The following is a 27,193-nucleotide window of genomic DNA, read 5'->3' on the forward strand; positions in this document are numbered from 1 at the left end:
ATACTGATACTATAGAAAATTAGCACGAGTTATGCAGCAACTGCTGTTGCTAGTTGTTACTCTGTTATTCTGAATTAAACAACTGGACCCCGACCCGACAGGCCTCTAGGCACTATTGCAATAACAGTGTTGAATAACAAGGGCTTCGAGAGAGAATTTAATAATGCACCAAAAGGGTTTTGATTCTCATTAGGAAGGATAATGCGATGCTGTGGATAGATACCGTTTTAATAAAATATTTCTGAAGGATTTCAGCGCTTTAATAGTGGTCCTTCCCTCCAGCTTTTGCGATGCTAATGCCATACTTGATTGACGTCCCACTGGAACCAATGGAATATCATCTAAATGAGGTCCTATTCCTGCTCCCATTAATATCTAAGAAAGTTTGCTGCCAACTTCAACGACTGAAGGGTTAGGCTCCTTCCTATGGTGGTATGCCTAGAATCTACCCAGTGTCCACAACAACAACAACAGTCATGTGCAACCTCGCAAGCTCACGCCTTGATTCAGGAAAGCAAAACTATTCAGCCATTCTGACCCATTGAAGTTAATGGGACTCAAGGATGGATTTCAACTTGTAATTAAGTGCTTTCCTGAATTGGGGCCTCAGTCACCACCAGCACATTCATTATTTTAGCTCCATTCTATCAGAACAAATCTGCCCAACATGCAGTTTAAAAAAAAAAAAAAAAGAATCCCTTCCAGTAGTGGTTTCAGAACATTCTGCAATCAGAGACTCCACATCAAGCACTGGAAAAATACAGGGTTTGACACTGGGCAGGCTCAGGCCCTATTTCAGTTGCGGCTACACCATGCTATACAGAGCTGCTTTTTAAAAACTGATTTAGGGAGGGATCCTGCCTGGTGCTGAACACCCCCACCACAGTGATGAACATGGTCTGTTGCTGTTAAGTGACTGGGGATGGAAGGAACTCAGCTCACAGGATGGACTCAGAGCCTCACAGAATAAGGCCATGAACGCGCTGGCTGGGATGATTTAATTGGGGATCGGTCCTGCTTTGAGCAGGGGGTTGGACTAGATGACCTCCTGAGGTCCCTTCCAACCCTGATATTCTATGATTCCATGATTGATTCTATGAATGGCCACCAGATCCATTCACTTCTTTTTCAATTGCTTCTAGAGTCTGATCCTGCAAAGCACTGCAAACCTCCTGGATAGTGCTGAGAGCCTTCGGCTCCCACTGACTCAGCTCATCACGGGAGGTGCTCATCGCAGCAAGATCCAACCCTTAGTGCTGGGTATGCCCCATCCTTCCAGGCCCATGTTAGGCAGGCAGTGGTAGTGAGAGTTATGCTCCTCAGTACTGTGTTAGTTTTGTTGATACCCTAATTGCCATTTATTAAATGACCTGGAAATCTGAGATCTGTATCAATCCCTAGAACTCTCTAATTAAAGTACATTTTTGTAGCTTGCCGTGGAACCATCTGACAACATTAAAAACTGGATGCAATCCATCAGAGGATGATGAAGTTAAAATGATCTCAATGAAGTCAGTCTAAACTTGCATTCAAACAGGCATGTGAGGAATTGTAAAAAAATGCAGATACATTTGTTATGGGTTTCACCATCTAGATTTACATATGTTACATATGTACATATGTTACATATTAGCTATAAAATTAACTATATGTACATATTAGTTATTAACTTATTTAACAATCCGAACATTAATTTAGACCTCGGGATCTTGGCATAACTATACCACTCTAAGACATCAGGATATCTTGCTACTAGAGGGTCATTGAGAAAACTTCTGCAGCCTGTGTCTATTGATATAAAACAGAATGTTTTAAAATAGAATATTTTTGGGTCAAAGCTTTGTTTAGTCATGTGGCAGGCCCCCAAGGACAATCATCAATGCCCCATTCTGGAGGAAACTTAAACACATGGTTAACTCTATCCATATAAACATGTGTTTAAATTTCATTTGAATAGGGATGCTTTCCTGAATGGGGGCCTTGATGATTATCCTTGGAGGGCTGTCACATGACCAAACAACTCTTTGGCCCCAAAAGCTGAAAAAGTAAAGTTATGATGATGTCCTCCAACTGCAATTATAATACGATCTAAAACAAGTACAGACAACCAACCAGAGTCATATAAAACTATTACTTATGAGAGAACATTTTGTTTAGTCTCCCACTCTATTCCAGGGGCAGACATAATAGAATAGCCACTTCTTTTAAGAAATGGAGAAAATTAGGAACGGAGGAGAATGGAGTGAATATGGAACAAGCTTTGGACAGGCAAGCCTGGAAAAGACTGATCCAGCACCCTGACCCCAGTTAGCTGGGAAAAGGGGAAAAAGAGGATTAGGAACGATCAGCCAACTCAGCAACCTGCTTGTGTGAACACTTCACAGGCCTCTAGGATTTGCTGCTAGGACCGTGTGCATCCTTGACTCCCTACCATGGCCAATAGTTTAAATGCCACAGCAGCACCATTAAGCTTTATGCACAGGTGTAGAAGAAGCAGCTGAGAGACACGACTGCTCCTAATCACAGCATGTGCACATATTGTTTGTAGATTTAGGGTTCTTGTTTCAGAAATCTAGGGCTTTAAACATTAAGAATTACGGCTCCTGCAGGTGGCAAAACAATGTATGTATCCTAGAAGAATTTAGGGAATTTAAATTACATCCTGAAATGGTGTAGTGAGTACAGTGATGCCCATGCAGGATGTGTGAGTTTTTGCTGAAAAAAAAAATTAAGTTTTCTGCAATCTGGAGGTAATAATTTGTAAAGCTATTTCCCCAGGGTTGGTTGCTGACGCACTTGAAAAACCAGACGGGAAAAATCCCAATGTGTAAATGCTACTAAAATTTACACTGTTTTAACAAAACACTTTTCTTTTTAAACTACACCAGGAACACATAAGTCACAGGAAGGTTATCTAATCTCCCAAGAATTTTAATTGTTTAAAAATGCTTTATTTCAATAAATTTATTACCAACTCACATCAGTGGAGCAATGACAGTGGGAGAAGGTGACAGATATATAACTTTCCCCCTCCACATTCCCACATGGATGAAATTAATATAGACAGAATTTCTGTTAAATAGATAACAATTTTTCCTAAGCAATATGATCTTTGAACACTGTTTTAACAGTCTGAGGTTTTCCTGGTTCTATCCCACATTTGGAACATTGGCTATTATACATTCAAGAGATACTCACTGAGAAAGTACTATGGAATTTTTCTTAATATACAAAATCTCTTTTAATCAGTTAAAGAATTATATGAAGAGACATAGTAAAATTTTCATAATTTCATAGTTCTCAGTAATGTCAAAGACAAAGTCTTGTTGACTTTCAATGGAGTTAACTATTGAAAATTTTATCCTTGCAATTTCTTTAGGTCCAACAGTTTACCTAACTAAAGATAAAAATTCTATTCTCCCGCCATTCTTTGCGTGCTCAAGGCCATAATAAACAAGCAGTGAGGATAACAACAATAAATAATTTGTTACGTTCTAGTGATGTGTTCGGTACTCTTACAAAAAATAGAGGAAAACACAACCTGTGCCCCAAGGAATACACCGAAACAGCTCAGACAGTAAGTGCCCAAGGGAGACAAGCACCCAGCCTGTATTGAATTTCCGTGGGAGTTGGGTACCTAGCCCCCTCAGGCACTTTTGAAAATCTCAGACTAAAGACTTAATTCTCATTTACACTAAAGTCTCTTTACATTGTTCTGGCAGCGTAAAGGGCCTTAAAGTGGGAGTAAACGAGAATCAGGCCCTAAATGTACCATGTAAACCAGCATATGGTTCTAGATTAGGACCTGATCCTGCAATTGGATCCATGGACCCTGCCCCTAAGAGTGTAAACTGTCCAAGAGATAAAACAATCTAACTAGACAAAGGAAGTATTATTTTCTCCATTTAACAGAAGGGGACCTAAGATGATCAAAGTCACATGGAAAGTCTATGACTGGGCTGAGAATTGAATAAAGATCTCCTGAGTTCCAGTCCAGTACATTAACCACATGACCATCTGTCCTCTCTTTTTGTGGGACAGGGATGAACTTCCTCTATGATGGAACTCCTGGGGGTTGTAGCCATCTAACTCAGGGTAGATTTTCACCTTATACTGTATCTTTAAATATATATATAGCAGGCCTGATTCTCTCAATGACCAGGAGTAATAGAATTAATCTTTTGCCTCCTGTATTTGGTCTTGGAGAGAGAGAGAGCCATGAGTGCTGTTCAAAAACACATTGTGCTGCATACAGTGAAGACAAAGAGTTGAAAGCTGACCTTTACGGTAGTGTACTAAAACAATTCCATGACCTTTACTGTAGTGTACTAAAGAAATTCTATGAAGTTAAAAAAGTACTAGGTTTTTTACATGATTTATGTTTCACATGATTCAAAAGGGGTAAAAAAAATTATACTGCATGCAAAGCAACTAGCACACAGTAATTATGAAAAGGCATTTACAGTATTTAGATTACAGATGATTAGCTACTTCTCAGAGATGCTAATGTGCAAACAGCTCCTCAGATAATATTAGCTTTGAGAATAACTACTGTAATAAAAAACTACTTAATTTAAAGTTCTACACTGTTACAGAAACAGTGCTGCCAGGTCTTTGGTAGTCAAGAAATTTGGCCACATTTGGAAATAATCTTTCCTGTATTAAATAGGGCCTGGATCAAATTTTAACCTCCAAATTTATCAGTTAATAAAAGATATTATAATTTATTATGTTGGACACAAAATGCATCAGTAAAGCTTAGGTTTGTTTTTCTTGCTGAATTCATAATAATCTCTTAATAATGTATGCTTTTGCTGAGGGAAATGTAGTAAAGACAGGAAAGTGTAGAAAATCTGGCAATGCAGGTCTAAGAAATGGATTCCAAAACAACAACTTACATAAGTAGAATGTGTGGGTACGTATCCAAAGTAATTCACATAGCCTCTGGGGAAAGAAGCCTATTGGCCTGATACAGTACTCTAGCTACTTCCTCCTGACTAACTCACGGATAGAAATGGATAGACACTCTCTGTAGGAGGTAACCTGCAGTAAGAGCAGCCACTGCATGCATTGTTTGGGGGTGGCCGGGGAAGAAGTGAAGAATGCCTTTTACTATGTGGCAGTATGTAAATACCACAAATATAGGGAAACCATCTTTTACTGGAACTCCATTATATTAAAATATAATAATTTGTTTTAGTAGATTGCAACATGAAGACTGCATACCCAGACACAGGGAACTTCCACTTCCACTAAACTGTTCTGGGAAAAATAATTCACTGTAAGAGGGTTCCATTGAATACACCATTTATTTCAAAATTCAAGAGGTTAACACTCCAGTATTCCACTGCATTCTTGGAAAGTTAAATATAAAAACAGGTTTCAGAGTAACAGCCGTGTTAGTCTGTATTCGCAAAAAGAAAAGGAGTACTTGTGGCACCTTAGAGACTAACCAATTTATTTGAGCATGAGCTTTCGTGAGCTACAGCTCACTTCATCAGATGTATGCCGTGGAAACTGCAGCAGACTTTATATATACACAGAGAATATGAAAAAATACCTCCTCCCACCCCATTGTCCAGCTGGTAATAGCTTATCTAAAGTGATCATCAGGTGGGCCATTTCCAGCACAAATACAGGTTTTCTCACCCTCCACCCCCCCACACAAATTCACTCTCCTGGATTTGTGCAGGAAATGGCCCAACTTTATTATCATACACATTGTGTAAAGAGTTGTCACTTTGGATGGGCTATCACCAGCAGGAGAGTGAATTTGTGTGGGGGGGTGGAGGGTGAGAAAACCTGGATTTGTGCTGGAAATGGTGCTGCAGTTTCCACGGCATACATCTGATGAAGTGAGCTGTAGCTCACGAAAGCTCATGCTCAAATAAATTGGTTAGTCTCTAAGGTGCCACAAGTACTCCTTTTCTTTTTATAAAAACAGGAAGATTCACCTCCACTAGAGGACAAAGAACATGATCTACATGAAGAAAAAAACCCATACACTCAAGAACACTTTGGGTAAAAACAGGAGGCTGGTGGACAAATCTCTGAGTATGGTTGGAAGTTGGACCGTATCATGTTACAGAGGTTTACATCAAAGAAATCAGGGCACGCTTGTAGGGATTCTCCCCTTGGAACTGGTATTTGCAAGAAGGAAATGGTATCTCCACTATGAGGCACAGGACTTTACCTCAGCCGGAGAGAAAAAAAGGAAGTTTTACAAGAAGTAGAATAATGTTTATACATTTTTATGACCTAGAATAAAACTTTACAGTTCCATGGCTTACAGATGAAAGTAAAATTAAAACAAACAGCCACCCATTTTCCAGTCTTGAGAGAGACCTGAAGAAGCCATAAACATTTTGGGAAATCAGTTTCTCCAAAGACCACAGGACTGATTTTGATTTCTGCTGGTATAAATCAAGAGAGGAAGTCCACTGAATTTAGTGGTCGCAATGATGTAAAACTGGGGAAATAGGGTAAGTCCAACATATTGCTACAACATATCTACATTTGTCTGAAATATATAAAACACATTTTATAAAAAGCTCTCTGAAGATGTTTACTTCATTCATTAACTTTTATTTAATGCTTTAATGCTATTATGTATGGAAAATAGCAAGTGCGACAATTAAATTTCATAGCATACACTGAGCATTTCACACTATGCAATTCCAAAAAATTATCATATTACACCACCAAAACCCCATTAATACTTGTTTTGTAGATCAAAGCTCTCACCTCCACATGTGAAGCCTACAACATAGCCTTAAAAGGAGATACTTTGTTGTTTATTCACTAGCAAACAAGGAACAGAAAGTGTCAGATTACAAAGGTGCAGAAACTACAATCACTTCTGCCATCATTTATATTTGACATCAAACCCATCCCTAATGTTCTGCAGCTGACATGCTCTCTTTACCCCACAATATGCCTTCTGTCAGGCATAATACCATGTATGAAAATGGGTCAGAGAATAAGCAGCACACTGCATTGTTGCACAGTTCTGTCTGCTTGTTAGTGATTAATCAGAGAATCTTTTCTTTCTATTGTCTGCCTTGCTCTAATTCCTTTGAAGTACTCTTAAGCCTTTATTGCATGAAATCCATCAGTTAACCAGGGCGTACAAGTGTATACTGAAGTTTACTTGGCCTTTCTACTCAGCTCTATTAAGAATTTAGAGGCTGTTGACAAGAAGTAAGCATACAAGTGAAATACTAAATGCAGGGTTCGGTCAAGTATTTGACAAGCACGTGCTTTCAATATTCCAGGATTCCTATTTATAAAATGATGCTCTATCCTGTGATAGCACTCATGTTCAGACCACTGTGCAGACTCCAGCTAAGTAATCCTCAGACAAGCCATTTAGAGGGGATAGTAAATGCTCACCCCATTTTAAAGACATAGGAACTAAGGTGGCGAGTGTGAGGCGCTTGACCATCGCCACAGGCGTCAGTGCTAGAACCTGGATTAGATCCCAGGCTTCCAAGCCTGTGTTCAGACCACACCTCATTCCCAGGTGTTAACAGCAGGAATTGCACTTAGACACAGTACTAACTTTCATCAAAGCATCTCAAAACATTTATGACTATTCATCCTCTCAGTTCATCAGCCAGGTATTATTTCCATTATGCAGATGGAGAAAAATCATGCTGAAAATCACGGGATCCCACAAAGCCAGAGTTAGGCACCTGTGATCCCTATTACATGGATGGAGAGAGATAGGTGACTAAGAATGGGACACACAAAAGCCAGCATGTTAGGTGAAGAGCTGCCTATACTAGCCAATGGGAGATGCCGATGTCAGAGGTGTTTCCTATGAGCCACCCCTCTCACAGAGATTGGTGCCTAAGTCCAGGCTGCAGGGAAGCACCTTTCTCTGCTTGTGATCCACAGCCAGAACCCCCTTTCCTGGAGTCAGACAGCTTAGGTGCCTGCCAGACTCCACACAAAACAGACGGGAAAAGACAGACAAAGCCTCCCGTATTACATTTAGCCCTGCAATTATGGTACTCACCTGGGATGTGGGAGACCCCAGTTCAATTTTCTATCCTGCCTGAAGGGGAGAAGGGATTCACTCTGGGGTCTCCCACCTCTCAGGTGAGTGCCCTAAACTCTGGACTATGAATTATTCTAAAGTGGGGCTTTCTCAGTCTCTCCTTTTGAAGCTGTTCCACACTGTATAAATAATTAAATATGCACTGGGTCAGAGAGAGAGAGAGAGTGAGAATGCTGCTATAGTTCAGTGCCTAGGGCACTCCCTTGAGATGTGGAAGAACCCTGTTCACAGTCCTTCTCTTCAATAGACAGTAGGGAGCTTGAACCAGGGTTTACCTCATCCTGGGTGAATACCCTAATCACTGGACTACAGGTATAAGACAGGCAGCTTCCTCTTCCAAAAATCTGGGCTTTAAGTACCTAAGTCTCTTTGTGGATTTTGATCTATTTTAATAATTTACAGAAATAAAAATTAGGAGGTTCATTACTGGTAGAAGAGTTGCCTAGAAACAAGTTCACCCACAAGGAATAAGAAGTTATATTTTGTCTTTCATAAAACTCTTAGTATCAAGGCAAAGGAAAATGTTCTACTATAAGTCATATAGGACAATGCAAGGGTTAGTGTAATTATAAAAACTGAGTTAAATAAAATCACCATGTCAGTAGCTTTTCCCACTGATGTTTACTCCCTTTGACTTAATACACTGAGAGAATCATAGAATATCAGGATTGGAAGGGACCTCAGGAGGTCATCTAGTCCAACCCCCTGCTCAAAGCAGGACCAATCCCCATTTTTTGCCCCAGATCCCTAAATGGCCCCCTCAAGGATTGAACTCACAACCCTGGGTTTAGCAGGCCAATGCTCAAATCACTGAGCTATCCCTCCACCCAAAGCTTCACACCAAAATGAATCCCTACTTTCTGTAGCCCAATAGAAAATAGAAGTTGGTAGGAAAACCTTATTTTTTATCCCTAAAGGTAAACTTTTTCAAAAGAACCTAAGTGACTTAGGAGCATGGGTCTAACTGAAAGTCAATGAGACTCAGACACTTTTGAAAGTGGGATTTAGGCTCCTTAGTCACATAGGTGCTTTTGAACATAAGCACTTGAATAGTCTTTGACCAAATCTTACCTTCAAGCACATGAATAATCCCATTTAAATGAATAGTACTACTTGCTTAAAGTTAAGCACATACTTAAATGTTTTGGCAGATCAAGGCATTAATCTAAAGAAATCAGATTTTCAAATGAGTACAGTTTTATTGGGTAATGAGTTGTTTTGAAATTCTCACCATAAGTGTTTGAATGGGAGCTATCGAGTGCTAAGTGTTTTAGAAAATCTGGCCCTGGCCCTCGCCATCTGGCTTTGCTTATACTGACAATACCACTGCTCAGAATTTATAACTACAGTGCACATATTTTAAACTCACTTAACATCATACAAAGAGTCTAAAAAGTTATGAATACTGCTTTGCTCTTATGAGATGGATTGTATTTGTACCATTAGGAATCTATTATTGTTTTTTAAACTCCCAGCCTACTACACTCCTAGCAAATGTATGCAAACAAGAAATTCAAGCCACACAAGTTTTGAATTTGAAAATCCTTTCAAAAGTCATTGGACTTTAAATATAGAAACAGAGCAATAAAAATGTATAGGAATTATGTTTTTTTCCCCTTTTCTTCTTGACTTCTGTATATATTTGTATTTGAAGGTATGTAATTTACTGAAACTCACAATTAAACAGAACAGAAAATGAGAAGATTTATACTTACTAACTACATTAGCTTGTCCAGTAAAGATGGTATATTGCAGCTCATATGAAACCACACTGAACTCATCATCTGAGGTCCAGTGGACAGTGATTGTGTCGTAAGAAGCTGTACAGAGCTCTTCTCTAATGGTTGGTGGGTTAGGAGCTGTGAAAAACCAAGAACAACTGTTAGGGGAAGGAACTGACTGACTCAGTAGGGTACTTTCCCTTTCACCTCTGAGATTAATGTGCACATTTTAGATGGGATTTTATGGCCATATTGTACCATAGATTTTTAGGCAGAACTTAGAAATGTAGGGTCGGAATCAATGTTCCCTGTGCAAATTTTTGTGTTTCTGTGCAAATTTTTGTGCGCGTGGTGTTTCGCCATGTGCGCAGGGTTTAGGATCTGCGTGCTCGCGCACAGTTTAGAGGGAACAGTGGTTGGAAGGGACCTCAGGATGCCATCTTCTTGCTAACATAAATGGGAACTTCTTAAAAACGGATGATTTGACCCTTAGATGGGTAGTTTAAAAATCAGTCTCCAGGAATTCATGTCATATAATTGCCACCATCCTTTCACATCTAAGTTGCTTTAATATGAATAGCCCCAATGAGGTCAGTGGTACTGATAACTCTCAGAGAAGTCTGTACAAAAATGATCCAATTGCACCTGAATTAAAAGTAAAGGAAAAAGTGGACTACACATGTTTTTTGCTGGCAGTTCTCAGACCGTCATGAGCACTTAAAAAACCCCACAGTAGACGAGTCTATTGTTCCTTTCTCAGTAACTTTATTTTAATGTAACCTTTTAAAAATTTTATTTTGCTATTAAATATGTTTATATTTTAAAGGTTCTATTTCATTTATGTGTTATGCAAGGATTAAAGGGGTAGACTTTGTTCCAAACAGCGTTTTTCATTTATGTAAAAGAGGCAACTGCGAGGCACACGGAAATGCTCAAATGTGTTTCATGATCTGACCATGATTTGTGCTGCTCTAAATATTGTAGCACAGAAGCTTGTCAGCGTATTTTTTTCCAAACCGAGGAACCCTTGGGAATATGGGTATTAACAAAAAGGGATGAAAATCAGCTAAAATAAGAACATTCATTCCAGAAGGGGAATTTAAGCAAAAGAAAAAGAAAACAATTCTCTGAAAGGGATATTGCTGCAATTTAGATAGTGTGTATTAACTGACGATATATTGTGAAAGAGTCTATGGCAGTGTTGCTACCTTGAGTTCTCTTTGAAACACTAGAGGTTGACATTCATGGCTTTTAGAAAGACCTGACTTTCTATCAGAATAACTTACTGTAGCTGTTTTTTTAAACTCTGTTGTACCTTATTCTTCCTTCTCCATATATTGCCATTCCTTCAGGTTAGAAAAATATCGTTAAAAGGAAACACTGATCTTTGTATTTAGGCTGGGGTATCCAATTTTATGGGACTGTATTAAACTGAAATGTTTGTGCTTTCGTTCTCTTACATGCCTAGTGCAATAGGATCCCAATCCCAGTTGAGGCTCCTAGGCAGTACCATAGCACAAATAATAAATAATAATTTAAGGGAAAGATGATAGTTATTATTACTGATGGTTAAATGGTAACTATTATAAAACCTAAGGGAGGGATTTTCAAGGAGCCTAAGAGATTGAGGCACCCAATTCCCATTGAATTTCAACAGGGATTGAATACCTAATTCCCTTCATCCACTTTGAAAACACCAGTGTGAATTTTCTCTTTTTGTGCACACACAGGGATTCCCACTGAAGAGTATAGATATTCATGCTCTAAAATCACAGAATACAGGGAGGATTTGAGACAGAGTGGGAGGATTTTATCCAATGCACCTGCTGTGTACTTAGCCTTCTCTGAAACTAGAATATGGGTGATGTTTCCGGAGCATTACTTATTTCATGAACCAGCTAGACTACAATAATATACATGGAATTCCTCAAGATGTGAGGGGAATTCCTTGCTTGAAAGTGTCTTTCCAATCTTTCAAATAAATTTAAACATCTGAATGTAAAATCCATCCTTGGACCTGTAGCCCCTATGGCTTTTGGTCTATAAAGCAATGAAATAGACACATCATTGTAAGTTGTTTATTCACCAGTGGTAAATGTAATAGGGCAAAGTTCTTTAATTAGTAATCCAAGTACTAATTTATCTTTAAAAAAATTAACTATTTCAGAACATCAAGAGTGAGGAAACACAATGGAATAGAAATCGCTTATAAAGCGTTAAATTCTGCTACATTTCATCATTGTGAATAGAGCTTCATTCCACAAATAGCTCCATTGTTTTCAGTGAAACTCCTCAACAACTAAGAATACTACTCATCACGAGGAAAGGGAGTAAATTCTGGCCCTAAAGATTTCAAATTATAATACAGAATAGCCAAGCATCTAGGACTACTGGTGTATATATAATTTCTTTATTTCAATACTCGTGTATGAGATACAAGAAATCTAGGCAGATTGTATTTTGTGCTTGGACACTTTGGATTTCCTGTTTGTATTTTGCAATTTGAGCCACACATTATTTATTACTATGAAAGACTAATCTGGTAAAGACATGGGTACGTAGGCTGTTCTTGACCGGATAGCCAAACCATGAAAATGTTAGATTAAAAATGTCTAGCTAAACAGACCTAACTATTATGTTGTTCCCCCAAACCTGAGTGTGTGTCATTTCACAGAACTGTGCAGAAGGGACAAGAAGAAGTCTGGTCATTTGTGGGTGGAATTTGAGGAAGGGGGTAGTTGAACACTGGCATCCCAACTGGGGCAGAATTAAGACTGGGGTGCCTCCTCTGATGGTGTATGGCACGCCCTTGTGAAATCCCATCAAAACTGAGGCAGAATTTGTAAGTGCTCTTTGAACAATGCTGTGTGTTTTTCATTTCCACATTCTCACTCTCAGTGATGGCTGCTTACAGGCTGTACAAAAATATAGAGTTGCTGCCATGTTTTTGCTGTTTTCAATTAATTAAACTGAAATTAATTGTTCTAATTCTGGGACCAAAAAGGGAACATTCTTGATTCAGCAATTTGTTTTCCTTTGTGAATGATTAAATATTCTGTGATTGTAGATTACGCAATCTGTTTGGAAGGGCCCAATCCTGCCGATTTACTCAGGCAAAATTCCCATTTAACTTAATGGGATCTTTGAGAAAGTAAAAACTGTAGGATCAATCTGTATAGCAGTGAAAAAGATGCCACACGTTAGACAACCCTGAACACTGTAAGCTCCTTCAGGTACTTCATGGGTGAAAGGTCCTGTATGTGTTAATACACAAATACTTCTCTCGTTGCTGATTCCTTCGTGCTGGTTATGAGAATTGTTTCTGGTTACTAATATACAGCTAAACTGCCTTTAACAGCAATAGTAATCTGCCTTGTACACAAGCAGTGCACAGCAACACTAGCCTAGGGGTAGAACAGGGAACAAATTATGATTATGAGTCAGAATTCAGTCCCTACTTCCCCATCGCTACAACATCGGGGGTGGGGGGGGAAGGAATGCACATCATGTACTGGGCTCATCTTATTTTCCCCTCCATGTCCACTTAACTGTGCTGGCCAGAGCACTTGGCAGGGAGCAGGGGACAGAGGCAAGGCTACACCTACTGCTTTTGTCCCTCACTCCCTTCCCCTCCCCTGTGTTATGGGTAATCCATGCAGGGAGTCTAATAAGGATGGGAACGTGACAATCATGGTCATACTATTTTACAAGTGAATTAATCGTTTAAAAAAATACCTGTAAGATAATCGAGGCATTCCAGCAATTTTTTCTCCCTGGTAAAATCAAGCGCAAAAGTATCGAAAGTATCATTGAGATTAATTTCAGGGATTAACACTTGAGAGGATGCAGTAGCCATGGAGACCCTATAATGGAAAAACACAAGGATGCAGTAGCTTTCACATTCATCTCCTAATCATCAGAATCATCAAACCCAAATTGTCACATTTTTACAACCATTTTTAAAAACACATTACGGTAATTTAGTGCTGTATCCTGCATTCTTACTTCTGTAAGTAAGTAATTACATGGCTGCCTCCGATTTTGCTATGTTGAACTATTTTACCCTACAACGATAACAAAATTATGATCAAACATCAATAGGTTTTAAAAAATGGAAAAGCAGGGTTTTTTCCTTCTCCTGTTGAACAAAATTCTTCTTAGAAGTATTTTTATTTGCTTCTGCTGTGTATTAAACAGTCCTGAACAGATGCTGTATCTCTCTCAACTACTGCCTTGTTAAGCAGCTTCCTGCTCCAGGCATTCCTTTGCACATCTGTCTCAAAAACTGTGGTTTTGGTTCAGACTGTCACACTTCCCCCAGTTGTTAAACAAGTTACATAATTTTCAACTTCAAAAAGTGCAGAGTGAAGATTAAACAAACAGATGTCAGGATGTTTTATCTTGAAATGCTTAGCCTTTTGAACGTGCAGAATAATGTTTTTTCAAACCTGAAATACTTTCTTGCCTAGCTCACATCAAAAATTGTATTTATTTTTCCAGTAAACGTCATGCATCTGTAGATGAGATTTTCCAGGAAAATTAGGTCTAAGATAGATGCTGCATTTGGAACTTTTCAGGCTGATATCTCAAAGACGTGTCAGCGGGAACCAGGAGTGTAAGTGGATTGTGATGTTTACAGAAAATTCAGGAGAGAATTCATATCTATTTGACCATCCATCTCACCAGGATTTTAAGAATGGTTTTCTGAAACTGTGCTGAATGAGGTTTCTCCTGTTCTATAACTGCAGTTAATCATCTTCATCATTGGTTCTGCTGAGACTGTGGCTGACACTCAGGTAATTATGTTAGTGTGGATGAGGTCTATTGTAGGGACTGCACGTGTAAGTGTTGGCACACAGTGAGGAAGTTTCTAGCACTCTTCCCCATTTTCACTAAAGGGTCAATAACAATTTGGCCCTAATGTTTCTATCCCTAAAGGAAAAAAAGACTCATTAATTTATTTTGGACCTTATATTACATTAGGTTTGGCCAAAATTTTTATACCTGGCCTTCTGTACCAGAGGCCCCACACTGGGGTTGCTGGGAAGTACAGAAGTGGATTTGTGAACACAACAGCTGCTCCTGGGTGTCTCCAGACACCCTATATGGAAAAGGTCTCTACACTGGCCACGCATAGGTTGGACAAATGATGCTATTACACGTGTGATGGCATGCATTTTAGGTGGATTCTGTGCCCACAACGTAATGAGCAAATGGCATACTGTAGACCTATGTCATTCTGGTTCAGTAGATTTCACTTCCCCCAGCTCTCTCTCCAGCACTTCACTCATATAGCATCTGATTACTAAGGCTTTATGTAAAGGAAGTGGATTTCATTCATAGGATGAACAACCCACTAACTAAAAACTCCTGTGGTAAGCATGGTTTCCCACTGTGCCCACAGCAAAGAATTTTATATTGCATTTCCTTTGAAATATGTGCATGAAAAAATGCAGTGTACGTAACTTTAAGAAATCAGTTTTAGCCACTGGAGCTCAGGGCCCTGTAGAGGTGACTAAATGTATACTCTAGCAGCAAGCAACGTTTTACACATCACTAGAGCTGAGAGAATCATTTGTGGTGAATAATTTATTGAACAAATTTAGCCTCTTTCTCCATTTTGTAAATTGTCTGTGAGCAGTTTATGATTTTCTCGGATTTATTCTTCTTTGAAATTATTCATTGGTCCACAGACTGTTCACAAGTAGAGCTGGCCTAAACTCACATTTCTGGCTCATGAGAAATTTTAATGTTTTGAAATGTGGTTTTGTTTTGATTCAGAAATCCATCCCTAAATTTTCTTTTGAAAACACTGACACATGGAGTTTTTGAACCAAAATATACTCCCCAGAGTGACAGCTGCTGGCTATAACTGACATTCTTTCTATTTCTATTAGCAGTGGTGAAGCTCACAAGAGTATCAATGTCACTCAGCAGTTGCAAGGGTTCCCAGGATCTGTGGCTCCAGGGCAGACCTGCCATGTGGATTACCCTGGGGTCAGGGAACCCAGGCCTTCCAGACTCCCAGGCTGGCTTGTTCCAGGATTGCCTATTCAAAAACTGAACAATACAGGGACCCAGTTGGCAAGGGAGTCTGGAAGCCCTTGGGTCCCCAGCCCAGGAGCAGTCTACATGATGGGCCTGCCCCAGACCCATGGACCCTGGAAGCCTGGGGTCCCCAGCCTTGGAGCAGTTTGCATCACAGGTCTCTCCAGTAGCCAATCAGGCAAACTGGCAGGGAACCACACAGGGTTCCACTGGAATGTTGACAATGATTTGGTGAAATTCCACAAGTAATTTCAGGTTTCATGAACTGGCATTTTCCAATGAAAATGTTTTGTCAGAAGATTTCCAACCAGCTCTATTCATGAACATTTTGTCATAGGTACAGGCCTATAATATGCAAGAAGCATTGGATTAATTTTGACTGAACACATCTGTCACATGGGGTTATTACTGTTCTCTGACTGGATGAGTGAAACTCTTGCCATCACATGTCTGGTGCAAATATATTAATGTTTATGAGTTCAAAATGCACTTTCTGTGAATATTCTAACACTCACTGAAAATATATTGTATCTGCAAATATTTCTGCCCAAAGATTAATTCTCCAGAATATTGAGAGGTGGCCAAATTCCCACACCCTTACTCATGTTGAATTGTACTTTACTAAATGAGTGGTCCCATTAACTTCAAAGGGACTGCTTGTGGAGTAAAATACAATTATTAAAAGGTGACAGAGACTGGCCCATAAAGTAAACACCAAAAGTGAGTCTAACACAGCCAAATCAAATTTAGGCTCCATGGCTGAAAATTCTATTACACGTGGTAAAATTTACACACGATGTATAGATCCATGTTATGTCAATGGGACTAACTCAGAATATTTAAAGTTAAGGACATGTAATAGTCTTTGTAGGATCTGGGCTTAATTTTTTATTCAGGAATAAACTGACATTCCAAATCTACTCCCAACACTCCAGTGTATGCCACTGGTTTATATCAGAGATGAAGTAAAGAAATCTCTGAGGGATAAAGGCATTGTTTTGCGATTTCAGTCATCTGCAGAGAGGGTGTCTCAAAGAAGTAGAAAGAATAAAACATAAAATAAATAACAACACAGATCCTTATGACTTAGACTAGGCCAGCACTTAACACTAGCTGTATCATGTGAAGACAAAGTAACCCCATAGCCAAAAAAGAACTGTTGGACAAAGATGTAAATATTAGTAGAAAGACAAGCTCCAAATATGTGCTCCACTTCTTTTTTTTTTGTTATAGTGTAGACTCCATTTTATCATAGTTACAGCTACTTTGCTTTTTTTTCCCCTATCTCAATGGAATATCGACACCTAGTTAGACATTTTCATGGGAACGTGTAGATTTTAATGAAATTCCAGCAGAATGGAATCCAGGCAGGGTTCCACTGGAAATCGACCTCATCTACTGCCAGCTCACCCATGAAGCTCCTTGGCTGGCTGCCCAGGAGCCCAGTCTGCAAGGCTTGTGGCTCTTCAGCAGCCCAGGCTTCCGCTTCTTGTGGCCTGCCTGGCAGGCTAATAGGAAGCCAGGAGCCTGAAGCCTTACGAGCCCTGGCCCCAGAGCGCCCAGGCTTCCTGTTCCTTGGCGACCTGGGTTTCCAGGCTCCCCATCCTTCAGCAGCTCAAAAGCCTGGGAATGCTGGTTTCCAGATTCCCCAAGCTATCTGGCTCCCAGGCAGAAAGTTGCCTGGTTCCTCACCTGGTGAGGCTTAGGGAGCCTCAGAAACGGTTTGGCAGCTTAGGGAGCCTCAGAAACGGTTTGAAATTCCGATCCTTCAGGAAAGTTCATTTTTCTTTCCACTTTGGATTTTTTTTCCTTTTAAATTTCCAATTTCCCATAGAATGGGGAATTACAGTTTCTGGCCAGCTCTAATTATAACTGTACTTATCGCCAAACTACCGATTAGTATTTATCAATTTCCATGTATAACTATGCCCCCTTCTTCATCTATGGATGATGAGGATCATGAAACAATACTGAAAGCAGTTCCATTCTCATGTGTCTTTCCTCTTTTAAATAGGTGTTTTGATTTAATATTATAGAAAGGACCTTGACATTTCAAGGCAATACCAATGATCATTAGGGTAGAATAAAGCAATTCAGCCCCCCTTTATTCTTTGAAGGCACCTACAGCAAGACAAGAAAGACAAGAGGGCAATCATGACCAATCAACTGCCCTAACTTTAAGCTCTTGCATCTGCCAGGAGGAAATTCCCTAGCAGTCCATGCCTTTACCTCTCAGTGATATTTTTAGCCGTCTGCAAGAAGCGTGCATGATCATTCTCCTTCAGAGACTGTTCGGCCTGAGAGATGAGAGATGTAGAGCGTTCAATGCACTGTTTGCAGTTTGCAATCTGCTGAGCCAGTTTTCTCAGTCTCACCACCTTGAACAAAAACATAAGAAAAGAGTCAGATCCACGTGCTCACAAATCACATTAGCGTTTACACTTTGTGCTCATGGCCATAGTGCAAATGGGGTGTTAACATCAGTGGCTTACCTGACAGGAAAGAGCCTCTTTTCAACCCGCTTTACTCATAGGCCACATTAGCCAAGTAAAAGCTATGTGCTATTTTACAAGAGGACAGATTTGTTCTTTCTACATCAACTTTTTCCACACTGGAAACAACAGAGGGGAGCCAAAACAAGCACAGCTAGCCTATTTTCCTTCAGCAAGACGTCATTTCCTGGCACTTTCTGCTTACATGATAACTAAAAAGTATTTTGATAACCATTTCCCTGAAGTGATGAGAAATGCGTTAAGAGCAGTTTACAAGGCTCATTACTTTTCTTTAGTCCCGAATTGGTTTACACAAAAATGACACGAAAACAAAATTTGATGAAGGGGCTTGGTTCATGTTCACTAACAATAAATAAATGTTCATCCTTTTTATTTTATTTTATGTTTGTTCAGATCCTAACCTGTCTTGTGGAATGAATTTGGCTACTCAGAAGCACAGCTATAAATGGAGAATTGATTGTGCTTCTGCTATACGTAGCAAGGAAATAGCCAGTCAGGAAATCCACATGAGATATGACTTTGTCCTGGAAAGTACCATTAGCTGGAAGGCTAGGGAGGGGAACAATCAATCTGCCTTTTAGAGACAATGTTGGCTCCTGAAGCCTCTTAGTTCCTGAATGCTCTGGGAATCCTTCCTATTTCTATAAAATCATTATCATCACCACCACATAGTTCCAAGAGGAGGGGAAAAAAAGGAAGGAAATCTAATAACTTTGGACCTCAGAAGGACATTAAGCCCCAGCTATGTATAAAATCAGGAAATTAATGATTAAGTGGATTAGCAGAAAGATCAGAATTGTATACTAAATTTAACACAAACTCTAAGAGTCTCATTAATTAAATAATAAACACTGTAGTTGCTCGCTCTACTGCCAGATAATTGACTGCAATGGGAGTTATGCATGCTGAGTGAAGGTGAGGGTACATATTAATTTGCTTTAGGACAATAGAGTCCACAAGCAAAAGTAAAATATTCCTTTCAGGAAACTTTAAAAAAACAAAGGTCAATGTTGAAGAAGGCTGAAAATCTTTAACATTGATATTTTCCTACAAAATACAAGCAATGAATGGAGAAAAATTGCTACAGAAACGTACAAATGGTGATGACGTTAATGTTCTGGCTGGTTCCTAATGTGATCTACTGCTACAGCGTATTTATTGTGGTTGGCTGCTACTATTGTTGAGTATTTGAATGAAACAAACATTTGTCACCTGCTCTTCAAAGAAAAAAGATCATAATATACTTTCAGCATAATTCATTATTGATATAATTTACCAAACAGCATCTCCCTGCCCTAAGGATTAGATTGCACAACCAATACTCACATTGGTGAGCACTTACTCACAAGAGTAGTCCCACTGAAACCAGTAGGTAACTTATGTGAGGAAAGGGGTCACAATCCAGCCCTCACTTAACTGATCGTTTCTCATGAACACACTGTACGGGGGTAGGTAGATAGCTAGGAAACGAGCCATTTGTTTAGATACTGTACGTATGCTGGGGATTGTTCTGTGCAGCACAAGATATGCTCTATATGTGCATTCATGAAGAGACAGCATTTCGGCATATATTGCCCTAGGCAGTGACACATTCACTGCCTAAACATGCAAATCTTGTTCAACTCTTTACCATGGTATTCATTAACAATCCAAGTAATTAACTGAACAAATGTCACACAATGTGCTTTAGGCACCAGAGGACACTTTCCTGGTTGGCAGGCCAAACGTCTGAATTAGCATTTTTCAGCTTCTTTATATACACAATAGATGATAAATCTGGAAAGGAAGAACCTCCCTTCCTCTATTGCAGGAATGTCCTCTATGCTTAACACATCTTACCTGTTTGATATTTAAATGCCTTGTTCAGTTAAGTACACTTCACGTGATTACACAAGTATACAACAGTGCATTAAGGGCTGAGCTGTTGCCCACAGCCACAGTCCCATGTCAGAGCCTTCATCCTAATAACAACAGCTGGAGCTCCAGTCTGGAGGCCATAGCTCTGTAGCCAAAGTCATAGGCCAAAGGGGAGTTTGGCAGGTACTGTGCCTTCTAGAACTCCTTTGTGGAACAGCTGACATTCCTTCTTTAAAGAAGAAAAGGAGGACTTGTGGCACCTTAGAGACTAACCAATTTATTAGAGCATAAGCTTTCGTGAGCTACAGCTCACTTCAGCTTATGCTCTAATAAATTGGTTAGTCTCTAAGGTGCCACAAGTCCTCCTTTTCTTTTTGCGAATACAGACTAACACGGCTGTTACTCTGAAACCTTCTTTAAAGAAGGTGCGACATGCACTCTGTTCTGTGGCTTCGCTGGTCAGTGCGTAGGAGGGGGGACAGGACATGGCTCCACCCCTGCCTTGACCCATTAGCTAGGCACATATAGGTGGTAGCTCTATCTCTGGGCTCCTTAGGTAGATCTAAACTAGAATATTTTGTACTTGTTTTCCAGCCGCTCTGAGCAGGGTTTCATGACATGTTGATAAAAATGCCTGACCCCTGTCTATACCAGTGCTTACCCTGTTGATAGTACTGGTATAGCTGCTGCACCATTGTTGGAAAACAGGTAGAAACTTTTTCAGTGTTGTGCAAGGACTCCCTGGCCTCTGGAGGTTTTCTTGTGGCCTCACATTCCCATACAGGGGGCTGGGCACAAACAGGTCTTTAATATTTGTTTAAAAATATTTCTTAAAAACAAATCATTAGCAGCAACCTTGTCAGTAATGAAGAGCCTCATCAAAACAATCCAGAGTGTGCAAGTGATGCAGATTTTAGGAAGGAACCAGATATTTTTCAAGTGTTTATGGGGTTATTAGAAGTCTGATTTTTTTTAACAGAAAAAAGAATGGGGCACAGTCTGATCCTAGTTACACTGGAGAAAATCCAAAGTAACTAATGAACTCTACAAGTTTTCATTGGCGTAACTGAGATCAGAATCTGGTGAAGGATCTTTTAAAGATGAAATCTATATGCATAATGGGCAGCTCCCAATGAACAGGAAGTTTGCCATGAACTTTGAGGGCAGTAGGGTTGGTCTCAATGTATACAGAAATACAGCCAAGAAGATTATGCAGAAGGCTGGCTTACTACATCTTGAAGGGAGATGTATTTTGTTAATATCATGAAGTTCAAGATCTGTCAAATAAGGAATGGGAACTGTGGTCTTCAAACATGTTTAAATCAGCCCTCGCCGACAGCCTTTTTAATTTCAAGTTAATTGGAATATCTTGACAGCTAAGTGAACCATTTAACCTCCCCTTGACTTTATTCCTTGTCTGAGCTTTTCCCACACTAGAAGAGTTTATGTTTCACTCTTCCAGCTACTTTAGCAGGTAAAGAATAAACACCATGCTCCAAAAGAAACAAGAATAATGATCTAAAACTAAGATGTTCCTTAATTTACCAGGTAGCTAGATCAATTTAAAACTTGAATGCATATCTGATATTTGCCTCATTCATTAGGTTGACACTAACAACCACTGTCCTGCAGTTATTAGGAAAGCAATGGCATTGAATTTACATTCCCAATATTTTTAGATAGTAAAAATCTCATACCACTTTCTGTAAAATACAAGTTAAAGTTCCCCGTTACAGTCTTTAAAGAAGTGTTATCTTGAAAGTAATTGCTCTTGTCTGTCGAGTTATTTTGTATAAATGTCTTTAATAAACAATTTATATCTGTATGGAATAAAATATTAATGCAGATGACTGGAGAGCAAGTCCTGTGATACAGTAAATTCTTGCTATGGGCAAATGCCTTCAGATTTCTGATAAAGTAAAAGTTTTTTTAGTCCCTCTTTTTATAAATATCTTTTGATAAGTGAAATCACATCCCTGTGGGAAAATATTACATAAATTATTTGATTTTTAAAAATCATATTACATCACAAAAAAAGAACCTTAATCTAACCTTATGCGATTTTGGTGTTTAACACTCAATAAGTTTTAAGCAATGACTGAATGTTTACCCAATGCAGACAGCAGACAGCATCTCAGTTCACCTAAAAGTTACAGATGGCAAGGAGTATCCAAGGACTCTTGTAAGTGTGTATTCCTAGCACATTAAGTCAAGAAATCACAGAGGTTACAGAGCATGAAGAAACACTGCTGACCCATTTGAACTATCGGGAGAAGAGCACTTACCTTCCCTTCCTTTATTTTGGTTCCAATAATTTGTCGTCTCTGTTGGATTATTTCAATGAGCAGGTCACATTCCTCTGTCAGCTTGGTTTCTTGTCGTGATGCATTCACCTGAAAAGCAAGTCACCTTGGTTAGAAAAGGTCTGGTCTTTTTCATTCTATTTTTAATTTAAAATGATCATTTCTAAAAAATTTTTTGTATTTTTCTTTTTGTTTTACAAATTGTCTTCTGTTTATTTTCCCTCTTCTGACTCTTGTGAAATAATGAAAATTCAAAAGTCCAGACAGAGCATTTTCATAATGTATCACTGTACAGACAAACTCATCAGTATTTCTAACCAAAGTCAAATATGGCCTGTCAGGTGCTGTGTAACCTCAACTCTACTTGACATCAGTGAGTGTTGAGAGCCCTTACTATCCCTCACTGGGTGCTTAGCACCTCTCAGAATCGAGACCTAAGTAGGGTTCAAATAAAGAACACATATGTAGCTTATTACCACAGCTTATACACAACAGCCCATGGAAAAGGTTAATTGTTTAATATATTAGGTGTATTTGAGATTCTTGCCATTCTTCTTCAGTAACAAAATAGTGTTAAAATAATTGTGATTAGAGAGAGAGAGAGAGAGAGAGAGAGAGAGAGAGAGAGAGAGAGAGAGAGAGAGGTCTCTTGGCTGGTCAATTTTTTTTCTCAAAACTGTTTTTTAATGGAAAAGTGGGTGGAGGCGGGGCAGAGGGAGATACAAAAATGTCCATGCAAAATGTTTGCTTTCTGTGCAAAATTTCACTTTGTATACCCCCCCCACCCCAAACGTCCCAAAAAACAGATTTTTTTAAAAAAATTATTTCAGTCAAAAAGCTTTGGGGTTTTCAGTTTAAAGTCAAAATGTTCCAGGGGGTTGGGTGGGTGGGAAGAATACCACTTTTCAAACAGCTCTTTTTTATATATTCTACATTCGAGAAACTAAATGTATAACAATGGTTGTTTCAGAGTATATCACTAGTTGACAGAAGGAATATACAGTGTAGACATTGTTTAAAATTCAAGCATTATAAAAAACTTCTAGAACACAATGCTTAAGGAAATGGAGGGTAGGCTATTGTATCTCATCTTTACATTATAGTATTTATAGAGTGCAACAAGAATGATATTTACAGACAAGTAAACGGACAGCTCCTTGACCAGAGATTACAAAAAGGACCCTAATCCAGCAAAACATGTATTGACCTTTAAGCACATTAATAGTCCCCTGTACTTAAATTTAAGCACATGTGTCACGGTTCCTCCCCCACTCTGAACTCTAGGGTACAGATGTGGGGACCTGCATGAAAAACCTCCTAAGCTTATCTTTACCAGCTTAGGTCAAAACTTCCCCAAGGTACAAAATATTACACCTTGGACTGGCCGCTACCACCACCAAACTAATACTGATTACTGGGGAAGAGCTGTTTGGACGCGTCCTTCCCCCCAAAATACTTCCCAAAACCTTGCACCCCACTTCCTGGACAAGGTTTGGTAAAAAGCCTCACCAATTTGCCTAGGTGACTACAGACCCAGACCCTTGGATCTTAAGAACAATGAACAATCCTCCCAACACTTGCACTCCCCCTTTCCTGGGAAATGTTGGATAAAAAGCCTCACCAATTTGCATAGGTGACCACAGACCCAAACCCTTGGATCTGAGAACAATGAAAAAGCATTCAGTGTTTTACAAGAAGACTTTTAATAAAAAATAGAAGTAAATAGAAATAAAGAAATCCCCCCTGTAAAATCAGGATGGTAGATATCTTACAGGGTAATTAGATTCAAAACATAGAGAACCCCTCTAGGCAAAACCTTAAGTTACAAAAAAGATACACAGACAGAAATAGTTATTCTATTCAGCACAATTTTTTTCTCAGCCATTTAAAGAAATCATAATCTAACACATACCTAGCTAGATTACTTACTAAAAGTTCTAAGACTCCATTCCTGTTCTGTCCCCGGCCAAGACGACTACAGACAGACACAGACCCTTTGTTTCTCTCCCTCCTCCCAGCTTTTGAAAGTATCTTGTCTCCTCATTGGTCATTTTGGTCAGGTGCCAGCGAGGTTACCTTTAGCTTCTTAACCCTTTACAGGTGAGAGGAGCTTTCCCCTGGCCAGGAGGGATTTCAAAGGGGTTTACCCTTCCCTTTATATTTATGACAACATGCTTAAACACATTATTGGATCAGGGCCAATTTTACAAAGTGCCCTCTTATCTGAACAGCCTTTATGCCCCTCAGCCTACTAACTGTAGGGTACAAAACCCTGATTTTATTTCCATAACAAACAAGATTTAGCCACATATACCATAGGCTCAAGCATTAATAGAGGTAGCAGTTTTATAATACTTAAATGTATTTTCAATATTGAAATGCTGTTTGGTTCAATAACCCTGGAGGAGGGGCCTGTGTGGTGCTGGAGACGTCTGCCCTGACATAGGTGAAGAGGAAACGTGGGCCTATTTTCAATGGTGTGTGCATTAGAGATGTTAGTAACAATCTATTTTACTTGCTGTCAGAAATGAGGGCCTGCAGCTCTGCCTGCCCAGTTGTCAGGCTGTCAGTCAATGCAATTGGGCCACAGCAGAGCCACGATTGCCTCTGGCAGTCAGGTGGCTTGCCCTTAAGGCCAGCAGCTGCAGAGGTTTTGTGACTATTCAATACCCCTGTCTGCAGCTTCTCTGCCTCCATGTGCTCGCCTCACTCGCAAGTCCTGTTCCTGCCCTGCTCCAAACCTAGACCCTGCCCTGCACCTGGCCTTATTCCAGACCAGTTCCAGCCTTGCTGCTACCTTGGAACCAGCCCTGCTTTCCCTGACTCTTGGTAATCCATTTCTCACCCTTGGCTCTGATTCCTGGCTCTGACTCAGTCTTTACCCTTGGCTCTGGCATTTGGATTCTGACTAGAGTTCTGACCCTTGGCCTTGGTTCCTGGTTCTGACTTTGTCTTGACTCTTGGATTTGGCATTTAGACTCTGAATTTGGTTTTGACTTTGACTCTGACTACTAGGCATGACCACCTACAACCTGGTCTTCTGACGCATGCTCCCACTGGTCACTTTTGTCATCCTGCACCTCTGCAGAACTGCTTTTAACCAATTGTACTATTTTCTAACCACAGACCTGCCCTTCTTCCGAGTTCTGGTTGACTACATGGATTGAAATTCCTTTTGACAAAGCAAGGAATCCCAAACTGGTATAAATTAAGGTAAAACTCAGGCTAGGTATAAATGGGTGCAACTCTTTTTATGTCAGTGCTCACTTATGTCATGGTTGACTGGTGCTTAGATTAATTACTTTATCACTTAAACAGGATTTCTGACTAGCTTCCACTCAATGTGTAATTTCTATCACCATTATTTATATCAATGATTAAATTAGCCTATAGGACCAAATTCATCTATAGTGTAACTCTCCAGACATCAGGGGAGTCACACTAGGGCTAAATATAGACAACAATGTTTTATTTAGTGCCAAGTTTATTTAAGAAAGGGGAAAAAATTAAGATGCACCCACCAATATTATATGAATAAAATGGTTCCAAAACTTTCCCTTTTTGATCTCTTACTCAATGAAGACAGATTTCTCTTTTCTTTGAAACTAGAAAAATAAAGTATTTTTAAATTCTTTTGAACACATATCCAATTTTTATTAAAGTAGAAAATGTATTTCAAAATTTTTGGACAGCATGTCCAAAACTACTATTAAAAAGCTAGTTCATTTTCTAGGTTTTTCTGACCCCTCTCTGAAATATTGATACATTATCTTATTATAGTTGCAGGCTACATAGGCCCTTTTCAGTACTTAATTAAGCACATGCCTAACTGACTTTAAGTACCAGTGAAGCCAATGGGACTACTCATGAACTTAAAAAATTACGTCTGAGCCTAGATTCCCTGCTGAATTGGGGCCTTAACTGTTACTTTCAACCTAATATTTTATAGCTTTAAAATACCGTTTTACAACATTGCTATTTTATAGTATGAAATTTACTTAAAACAGACTGGTATGGCTTTGTGCTTTGGCTACATGATATTGTTCTCTGCTGCCATGAAAGAGACAAGGTCTGACTCTAGTCCTGTTGTTATGATAATGAAATAATCATTTTTATTTCTGCACTGCTTAAGGACTCTAAACAGGCTCTATACAAACCGATAACTGGAAGACAGTTCTCCCAATCTAAGATGTAGAAAATGTGCGACAGGTAAAATAAACTAAACAAACGGGGATTGGGGTGAAGGATAGGACGGAAGGACAAGGTAACAGTAGTGGCCTGTGTTTCCATCAATGAGTGGTCACAGTAGCCAGAAGTCTCTTTCTTGCTCTGTGATCTGGTAGGGGTTGGGAAGGCTTTGGAATTTTGGGGGAGGGATAGCTCAGTGGTTTGAGCATTGGCCTGCTAAATCCAGGGTTGTGAGCTCAATCCTTGAGGGGGCTATTTAGGGATCTGGGGCAAAAATTGGGGATTGGTCCTTGTCAGGGTTCCCTCCCCACTCTGAACTCTAGGGTACAGATGTGGTGACCCCCAAGAAAAACCCCCTAAGCTTATTTTTACCAGCTTAGTAAAAACTTTTCCAAGACATACATTTTGCTTTGTCTTTGAACAGTATGCTGCCACCACCAAGTGATTTAGATAAAGAACAGGGAAAGGACCACTTGGAGTTCCTATTTCCTCAAAATATCC

At 39.5% G+C, this 27,193-nt stretch overlaps 1 protein-coding gene across 10 annotated transcripts in view; it reads right to left on the reverse strand.

Annotated features, from left to right (window-relative positions):
* The window catches only part of MID1 (midline 1), a 328,111-nt gene that overhangs the window by 11,511 nt on the left and 289,407 nt on the right, over positions 1 to 27,193 (reverse strand). For all 10 annotated transcript variants that reach the window (XM_073354729.1, XM_073354742.1, XM_073354749.1 and 7 more), the window contains 4 exons: positions 22,487 to 22,594; positions 18,061 to 18,209; positions 13,519 to 13,646; positions 9,778 to 9,921 (listed from right to left, as the gene is read on the reverse strand). In XM_073354729.1, coding sequence (XP_073210830.1) covers positions 9,778 to 9,921; positions 13,519 to 13,646; positions 18,061 to 18,209; positions 22,487 to 22,594 — 529 coding nt within the window. The remainder of the gene's footprint in view (positions 1 to 9,777; positions 9,922 to 13,518; positions 13,647 to 18,060; positions 18,210 to 22,486; positions 22,595 to 27,193) is intronic.

Source organism: Lepidochelys kempii, chromosome 1 (genome assembly GCF_965140265.1).
Source record: "Lepidochelys kempii isolate rLepKem1 chromosome 1, rLepKem1.hap2, whole genome shotgun sequence".
Taxonomy (NCBI): domain Eukaryota; kingdom Metazoa; phylum Chordata; order Testudines; family Cheloniidae; genus Lepidochelys; species Lepidochelys kempii.